The following is a 9,834-nucleotide window of genomic DNA, read 5'->3' on the forward strand; positions in this document are numbered from 1 at the left end:
TTTTTCGGGAGGGTAATAAACGTAGATCTCAGCCACTCAGTTGGGAGGTCACCTGTGTCATAAATGTGATTGAATAATCGTTTAAGCAAGTTTATATTATCCCCTTCCAAGAGTTATCTACCTCTACTGGGATCTTATCTGGACCTGGGGTTCTACCCAATTTAGCCGATTCTAACGCATGTAAGATTTCTGCTTTTATTATGGGTGGGCCAGTATCATTACCAGTTAACGGCATTGCAAGCTGTCTTGTTGCACTAACACTAAAAAACTGTAATTATTATTGGGCTATCTGTCATATATAGCTATAATCATCAAACTTTTCATGAGCACGGAAATTATCGTACAATCTGCGTACGATAGTCGCGTACCATCATACGTAGCTATGAAATTATCGTACATGTACGATAATTATCGTACGGTTGTGAACACTGATTCGGAACTTTTATCTTTCGAATAATTTATGTGTTGCATAGCTATTTGGAACTTTATCCATACATTGTAAAACAGACCCTTAATTAAATATTTTTATATAAAACCTCAATTTACGCAATTCATAATGTATCAAAGTATATCTTGATAGTGGCTATTTATTTATGCATTTATTATAATATGTAAATGTTATATCAATATTATAATAATAAAAGTATTAATAATATACATGTTTTTTATTACGAAAATAGCATCTTAAGAAAATAAAAGATATAACCAGTGTTACCTCTTTCCAAAATCACAGCTTTCCCGATGTTTTCAATAACTTTTGACTAATATTCTTTTACTATTCTGCAATGAATGTTAAGCTGCCCGATATTCTGTGGAGCAGGTTGCACTGATCTTACTCGGCTCAGAACATCCCAGACATTCTCAATTAGATTGTGGTCTGGACTTCAGAACTGGACAATTTCAATGACTACCTACTTACTATACAATACCTTTGTGGCTGAGGGCTAGGGTGACATTCAGAAATACCTACTATTTAAAGTGAAACTTTTATTACATCGTCTCAAACTTTTTGGTCTGTGTGGCACATGTCGCGTGACGGTCCGTCGCGGAGTAGGGATAAAGTGAAAAGCGCTCGTCATAGCAGCCAAGGCCAATATGGCGGCGCACATAGTTCGCAGCAGCTGACCGTGTAGTGTATAGACTATTATTCAATTGTGCCAGTGCTCCACGCTATTTTAATATGTGTATATAACTTGAATAATCATTAAGTTTTATGTATGTCGTACTCTCTAAGACACAGAATTCAATAAAAATATTAGTTGGAGACTTAGTCTACTTTTATTAGTCCCATTATCATTCCAATTTTCCAAGTATAAAATTATGATTGGTAAATGTAATCCTTAGTAATAACTAAAGACTTCATTGGAACATTGACCAACTGCTGACACTGCTCACGTGGTAGTTCCAAATACAGTTCTGAAAATATGCTGACAGCCAGAGACTGATCAAGAATTCTAACCGCCCTAGGCTATTTAACAGGATGCGACTTATTTTTTTTTCAAATTCAATAGTTTCTTAAAAGTAGTAAGTGTTTGCTGGCGGAGTATGTAGCGCAAGTTACTTTTTTTTATAGAACAGAGGGCAAACGGGCAGGAGGCTCACCCGATGTTAAGTGATACCGCCGCCCATGGACACTCTCAATGCCAGAGGGCTCACGAGTGCGCTGTTTTCTCTCACTCATCAATTTTGGTACTTTTACTTTAGCCTGAGGGTTAATCAGGCCCTGCTGACAGCTCACCAGAGTATTCTGTGAATTGGTGTAAGTAGTCTATAAAATATTAAAACAATAAATCAGATTTGATTGCTCTGTCTTATTCAGTTCTTGCTTCATCTCAAGGTGGCGAAAATTCAAGTTATAATTATCGTAAGCCAGATAGCTTTGAGATAATTCTAACCTAGAACTTCTGATCCTAAGAGGGCGTCGTCTGTTAACTAAGGTCTCTTGGTGAGGACATCCCGTCCGTATTTATATATTCACTGTTTGTATTAGGTTCGTTATGTTATATCTCAGCCCTCTCATATATTTAGTTATCTAGTGCATCTTGCACATGACAGATACTCCTAACTTTTATTACATATAAATGCACATTTTACAGCAATGGCTAGCAAGCTGTAATGCTATGTAGGAAACATATTTAGCTGCAATGAATTAACTAAACAATTTAATAAATTGGAGGGAATTCATACAATAAAAATCAAATACAATAAAATATTTTTATTTTTCAACAAATAAATTCAAAATTAACATAATTTCCTTTAGCGTTCGAGATAAAATATAGAAATTCTGTATAAAAAAAGTTTTCTATTAAAACGAAAATAAATTACCAAAATATATTTGTACAAAGCCAGAAGACAAGTCAGTGATTTAGACAAATTAAAATATGTATATATTATTACGCCATCTATTAGATATTTTAATTTTATTGATTATGATACTCTTTTACAGTAAGGGCAACACTGAGTGGTTACGTCCTCTAAATTTAATTAATAATAGATTAAGATGATATACTTTTAATTATGGACTCTGAAACAATTTAATGAAACTTAAAACTATTATATATTATCTCAAACACTTTACAATATTCATTTCTTCTTTTTCGACTGCTTCTGTTTCTTCTTCTCTTCTTTCTTCATCTCTTTTTCTTTTATCGACTTGTATAGTTTATATCCAAAGAAGACTGAAAATAAGAAACATGAATTTAAAAAAATATAATCATAATATTATATTATCAGAGTATTATATTCATAGAGCTATATTGCATCATGAGAACACCCCACACATACACACATACATACCCTCACGTATATCATCACATACCATCACACAACATTAACGAATTAGATATTACTTAGTTAAATGTATTTAATAATTTGTATTGTTATTCTTCTTTCTTAAATGTATGAACCTTTTTGTGTATATAATTGTTTTATGTTATTTCATTTATGTTAACTGTACGAATACAAAAGTTAAGATTAATTAGGAAATTAAAGAAAATGAATTGAGTAGTTTTAGACATATCCAAGGATTTATAGTTAATATACAAGCCCTCTGGCATTGAGAGTGTCCATGGGCGGCTGTATCACTTAACATCAGGTAAGCCTCCTGCCCGTTTGCCCCCCAGTTCTATAACAAAAAAGCTGGTCTTGAGATTTATATATAGTAGATAATATAGGTAGGTAGGTAGATAATAGGTAGATATATGTGACTCGTAGGCATTATCAATCTCTACATTTCTCCAGAACTCGTATTTCTCTGGTTAAGGCAGTAAGAAACAGACTATGCGGACAAGCTGCTGACTAAGCTGTTACCGTGTCCTGCCTCGGGCGATTGTTGGTGGCTCCGTGGGGTTTTAGTGGGTATGCACAGTGGCGAGTCCCACATAACCCTTCACAGGCCACCGTGCCGCGGGCCCTCCCGCGTAACGCATTTCCCCACGAACAAAAAAAAACAGTAAGAAACAGACTACCACGTCTTTAGCCGGGTTATAGATTAAAATAAAAAACTAAATTCTAAATGCCTGCATAGATTACCTAAAATCTCACAAACCTATACTAGGGTATATAAAACTAGGTAAGGTCTATTGATTTGGTCGTTAGTAATAAATCCCTTTGAAAATACATTCTTATTGTGTATAAATAAAATTGTGTTCACGAAATATACGAGGACCTATTTTATTTTGAAGGTTCAATAATGATCTTTTGTATAAGGCTTTACTGGAGCCTTTACAAATCGACTATTGCTTTGATAATGATATTTATATTAATGTGAAGATGTAATAATTTATGTTTGACAAGATTCTAAAAACCATTTCAGATTTATATTTTAGGTGACAATAAAACCTATATTGTTATTTAATTTGGTTATTGGCTTTAAATAAATTTTAAAAAACCCACCATAACGCTGTCTGTACAAGATGGAGTCGCACACACCAAACATGGAAACAAACGTCAAATTTAACGTGTTAAGTATATTTCGATCAAAAACGATGTTTGAGAAAATTAAACGCCAATAACAGTATTAGGATTAAACAAGGATACCTTTACAAAATAATTTTGATGGAATTTTGACCTATAAAAACCAATATTTTTTAATTAAGTAAGTACCGTTCTTTCAACTTAACTCCGAATAATTCTACTCCATAACGCCTAAAAATATGGCTTTAACGACCATATTTTTATATGGATTTCTCTCAACGACAATATACTCATCAATACCCTACCCTCTATACAGAAAGGATGCGTGTGTGAAGCTGATAAAACCGGCTTAAGTTACTGACATTATATGTCTAATAAAAGATAATATATTATTGCAAGAGTGGCAAAAGGGATTGAATTTCTCGTGTTTAAAATACGTGTAGGATTAATATTCATTAAATGAATTATTCAGAGGTCTAGTAATAACTAGAGCTTAAAGATGTACCTCGACATACGAGTAAAATTCGTTTCCTAATCTTGCTTGTACGTCAAAGGATTTTCCCCTATTGAAATTAATTAAAATGCCATTAATCCATCTCTCAAAACACCACCTTAGTGGTTTTTGTAAAGTGTTTTTGAATAAGACAATAATATCATGCTCTAACCCAATAGACATCATCTGCGTACCCTTGGTTATAAAAATAAACGTGATAATGTTTTGTTAATGTAAATAAACTTATGAAAAAATCTTTAAAAACCCGGGAACCAAGCAGATAGACTGTGCTCTAGTCTGTGGTGGGCGAAACTGTTAGTAAAGTGAGCGATTCCTTCAAATCTTGCTTTCAACTCAAAGCATAATATCCCACGCTTGCACATATATTAAAACACCACCATCATCTTATTTAATATAAGGCTCTCGTATATACAGGGGTCTATTGAATAAAATTATACCGATATTTTTGGTTAAACAATTCTTGTGAATGTAGTAAAAAATTACGTAAATTTCAACAAACCAATCACAAACGCCACGAAGAAAACAGCGATAAACATAGGCCAGTAGGAGGAATCATTTTCCTGCATTTTCATAGACAATTTCTCTGTCAAAGCCGCTTTTAATCTATCCACAAACAATGTTCTATCTTCTTCCCCCATAACCTCATACTGTTTCAGAATATCCTGAATTTTCTCTTTAATCTCCTGCGATTGTTCGTCGTGTGCGTCAATTGTCACTACATCTTGCAACATTGACAAAACGTCCGCATTCTTTACAGCTTCCGTCATCGCCTCGTAACCGTCCATTGTCTTTCGTTAACTGTGTTAATATACAGTGTATAGAAATATCGTATTCGAAAGAGATTTATAATCCTTAACCGAGAACCCTATGAATTGAATTACAGTCGACTTTCGACTATTTGAATTCTTCACTTGAAAAATACTCGAGAAATTAAATGAAATCAATAGAACCAAGAGGTCAGAACATAACAAACAGGCTAATTTGACAGTCAAAAGCTGGATATAACATGTGGAGACTTCAAACTGAAGCTTAAACAAATTGGAACCTAATATAAAATCTTTATATATATTATATAGAAAAAAATATGTAAATTATTTGGTATTTTTAATGTTTCATAGGGGTATTTTTCAAGGACTAAGGTGTGACTCAAGAAGGAGGGAAAACCATGGTCTAAACTCTAAACAGATATATTCTACAGTTCAAACTCAGTCGAATCAAATCAACAAATCTCAATCGTCAATAAAGGTTATTTTTGATAACTCACCGACCACTAGCAACACTAAGTAATAAATGCAACAAAATCCGCAGATAACAAGCTTTAGATAACTCGTCTTGACCTGCTTATCAGTTTGAAATAACATTACCTGTTATATATCGAATAATCGCATATATCCACGTGGATTTTTCAGGCCTTAATAAATAATTTAACATGGGCTCCAGCGCACTATTTCGGTTAAAACTTTAAGACAAAGTTTAAAACGATGTAATATGAAGCCTTAGAGAATAGACGTTCAGGAAATGTGCTGTTGGAGGCTGATGCTCAGGATTCTTTAGGCAGCTAAGATGTCCATACTTATATTTTTTCTTTACTTCGTACTTTGCTTACTCGAGCTAGGTTCCGTCTTATCCCTCAGGCATTTGACCTCGCGCGAAAGGCCCATTCTGGTTGAGCTATGGTCGCCAAAGCACAAGCTGAGCTGACAAAGCTCCTCAGTCCAACAGCGAGATTCCGCAAAAAACAATACGCTAAAACTGCTCTTCGCATGGGTTCCATAGTCAATAAATGTGAAATGGTTTTTATGATGTCAAATAGCCTATCCTTCCTCCTTAATTGAATTTTTACAAAATTAAATGAAATATATAATAACGTTCACCGATCAAACCGTGTCTATATTTAATTGACATACCAACAACTCCGATGACAATTAAAACCACCACCGCGAGAAATATCATCTGATCGCGCACTGCTCCTGCCAGAACATCCTCCACCTTTGATAGATCCGGTGGATTGTTCTGGAAATGCGTAGCCAACTTTCGCGCCAACAGTTCTTTGATATATGTCAAAAACATTTCCTTCTCCGAATCAGCCATTTCTTCGTATTGCTCCATTATCTCCTTCAACTGCGCCTTGAGACCTTCAGACTCTTCGCCTTGGAACGATTCTAGCAGCTTCTGAAGCATCCCCATTACGTCCGCGTTGTGTATTGTCTCTTGAAGCTTGTCGGATATGAACTTTTGGAGGTCCGCCATTTTGCCGGGAAATTGGGCCTTCCTCAAAAACAATTTAGAACTTTTGAGATTTATTCTTTAAATTCCAACATTTTGTGTCGCAATTTCTTATAACCACTCTTGTGAGTGGTTTAAATGTTACGGATTGAAAAAAAAAATTATAGTGAAAATGCAATATAGAATTAGCTACTAAAATAATATTTAAATAAACATACCACACGCTATATGTGAGCACCGATATATACTACTGAATATAAAGATAATATAATTGATACAGATAAAAAAATTAACAGATAACAAATCGATAATTTTATATCTTTTAAAATATAAAATGTAAAGGTAAATAAGCAAGTAGCTAATTTTTATCTTTTTGTGGCCTTCTTTCAATGTGCTGAAGATTTCATCATCTGTTTCATATATTTATGGTCAAGTATCAGCCACTCTGCCTGACTCAGGTCTACTTGGATGTAAAACGTAACGCATATCTTTCATAGAATTATTAAATGTCAGGTGATCTGTTTACGTAAATAATGTTCCCTCTTCTTCCGATCTCTCAGCCGAAAATGGCTGACAAAGAGATGTACAGCGTCAACGACTTCATCGTAATGCTGTCAAAGATAACCAAAATATAAGATTCGAGATTCTTCAGTTCAATTAAAATCGCTGTTTAAATGACATTTAAGGTTTTACATTCATATTATCAAATGTTATGCCTACATCTTAGTAATCAAAACTACCTACGTGGCGATAATGTTTGACTCGACTTTATTTATCTAACATAGGCGTGTGTGAGTTTAAGATAATCACTGGATCTACTGAACCAATTTTTAAATTGATTTATTCACAAAAGTACGTACACTTTAGTGCTAAACCCATACGATAATGCATATAATATGAAATACATTAGAGACAATATCGTACTGGGAATTTTGCGAACATATGAGATGTCGTGAAGACAGCATTCAGTAGCAACGGGATCACCGATCCCCGTTTACAAAGACGTTGCACATATACACAGAAACCGAATTTTTAAAGAACTGGGTTGCTCTTACACACACGTTTGTGAGTCACAGGCTCTCTTAACCCGACTGAAGACTTTTGTGGTAGTCTGTTTCTGCCCTAATCAGAGATAGAGAAATGTAGAGCTTGATAATGCGTACAAGTCAGCGACAAAAAAAATAAAAATTTATCAAACTAAAATAGTGCACGAAACTTCTTGCGGTTTTCACCGATATCTAGAATTATTCATGAGGAAGGTTTAGGCATTCTAGTAAGTATAGTACCTACTCGGGCATGTTATATGGTAAATTTAAAATTGGTCTGTATCAACGGTCACTATCTAGAAATTCCGCGTACAAACAAATGTAGTCACGAGGATTGCCATTGCGGATTTTTTCTGTTTTTAACAAAATAGTTTAAATTTAATAACGATTATTTTGAGGGTTTAATTACTCCCCGAGCACTCTGCAGCTTTCATTAGTATATTTAATTGAGGGCAACGACATTTTTTCTTAAAAGGCCGCACTAGCGAATCCTCGGGCATTGAGTGTCCATGGGCGGTTGTAGCTCCTGCCCGTGTGAACCCGCACACTGTTCTATAAAAAATCGGCTGAAAAGGAAAAATACTACATGACAATACTAACTAACAAAAAAAACTTAAAACAAAATAACATAAACAAAAGGAAAGAAAACAAAGAACTAAAGCAAGGAAAAAAGGAAAGAAGGGAAGAGACAGACAAGAAAGGGAAGTAATAAAATAGAGAAACAATTAAAGGAAAGAACTAAAGAAAAGAAAATAAAGTACTATACATAACAAAAAATTACAGTATAATATATATTATATATAAAGGTATCACTAATGACCTATTTAAAAAAACTTCGCCTTATTCTTATTCTCGGTACTATATCGGGTCCAATTCTTGTTGTTTCTATGAAAATTAAACGATCGAGTGCATTTTTAATATCATACACACAAAACATATATTTTACAAAAAACACTTCATAGCGCATGTAACTCGTACGAAGAAAAACATTGTGAGGGAACCGGCTGGCCTTATTTTATGTTCTATGCATATGCACAAAACGAATTGATTTTTAAGTAACTTAATAGTGTGTGAGTTATTTATTTTAGACATTTCCACCAACTTTTTGTTTCCTTTGGAGTAGACTTGGGCCGTGGGGATCAGCGCCCGATTAAAGATTGAGGTTCGCGCTTAGTACCAGTGACTGCAGAGCTGGTGCTATCGTCAGCGTATAATCGTAATACAGCGAGGAAATGCCAGAATTAATGGTCTGCCACAGGGTCGTAGTCAAGGGCCGAAACTTTTTAAATTTGTTAATATTCTATTTATTAATTTTAGAATTATTATTATTATGTTAGTCATTGCACTTTATTAAAAATAAATGAGTAGTTACTCACATATAATGGAGAATATAAGGAAGACGAAAACAAAACCGAGAACAGTGCTATATGCCCCGAACACCTGTGGTATATCTCCCGTGAGCATGCTCCTCAAACTCTCCTTCATATCATCAGAAATATTGGCATTTTCCAGCATTTCCAGCAGTTCCTGTTTGGACGGTGGCTCCTCAGAGTCGAGCAACTCGCTTATTCTCTCTAAGTCCTCGCTTCCCGGCATGACGTGTGCGCGTGTGTCGTCCGCGTATCACAATGAAGGTTAGATAGTGATAAACTGTTTTACGATCGGAATGCTGAATCGAAACGAATTTATATGAATTGAGTGCGGCTCTAAAGTACAAGCTTAATTTTTTTTTAATTAATTATTTACAAACAATCTTGTCCTAACCAGTGACCATAATAAACAAGAAAACCTAAATAAATCAGACACAAAATACATTAAAAAATAATTACGAATAAAAAATGGAGGAAATATGGCGACCTGTCCCTTCAGCGTAAAGGGATCCTCGATCAGTCTAATCACTAACTGGGCCGAAGGCCCTGGTTATGTTTTTTTGGAACGGAATCACTTTGTTGGCTTGAAAGGGCTTGACAGCAGAGGCGAGTCCACGCCTCGCCAGTTTTATAAAAAAAGACGATTAAGAATATCCATAGAACTCAAAAGCCTGCATCATGAGCTCGAGTCAAGAGTAGGTTATACGAGCTATATATATTTATACGGCGAACATCGTAAAGGTCAATCAATATCGTGTTTATC

At 34.7% G+C, this 9,834-nt stretch overlaps 1 protein-coding gene across 4 annotated transcripts; it reads right to left on the reverse strand.

The window, feature by feature from the left end:
* Nucleotides 1-2,427: 2,427 nt before the first annotated feature.
* LOC110992648 lies at nucleotides 2,428-9,346 on the reverse strand. 4 transcript variants are annotated; one of them, XM_022258549.2, is made up of 3 exons: nucleotides 6,874-6,941; nucleotides 6,337-6,701; nucleotides 2,428-2,678 (listed from the first exon to the last, which is right to left on the reverse strand). In XM_022258549.2, exons 2-3 carry the CDS (start codon nucleotides 6,677-6,679, stop codon nucleotides 2,584-2,586), a joined length of 438 nt encoding a protein of 145 aa, XP_022114241.1. In that variant the 5' UTR covers nucleotides 6,680-6,701; nucleotides 6,874-6,941; the 3' UTR covers nucleotides 2,428-2,583. The 4 variants fall into 4 exon arrangements, with proteins under 4 accessions (XP_022114241.1, XP_022114242.1, XP_022114243.1 ...); XM_022258550.2 differs by having other exon boundaries at nucleotides 6,337-6,697; nucleotides 6,874-6,916; XM_022258551.2 differs by lacking the exons at nucleotides 6,337-6,701; nucleotides 6,874-6,941 and adding exons at nucleotides 4,929-5,227; nucleotides 5,694-5,762.
* Between the last annotated feature and the right edge of the window lie 488 nt (nucleotides 9,347-9,834).

This window comes from Pieris rapae, chromosome Z (genome assembly GCF_905147795.1).
Source record: "Pieris rapae chromosome Z, ilPieRapa1.1, whole genome shotgun sequence".
NCBI classification, from domain to species: Eukaryota; Metazoa; Arthropoda; class Insecta; order Lepidoptera; family Pieridae; genus Pieris; species Pieris rapae.

Excerpts from the sequence above, each read along its gene's own strand:
- LOC110992648 (XM_022258549.2), bottom strand. The coding sequence starts at position 6,679 with ATGGCGGACCTCCAAAAGTTCATATCCGACAAGCTTCAAGAGACAATA. Across the intron at positions 2,679-6,336 it reads AATTGTCATCGGAGTTGTTG|TCTTCTTTGGATATAAACTA; the intron begins GTATGTCAATTA and ends TCTTATTTTCAG.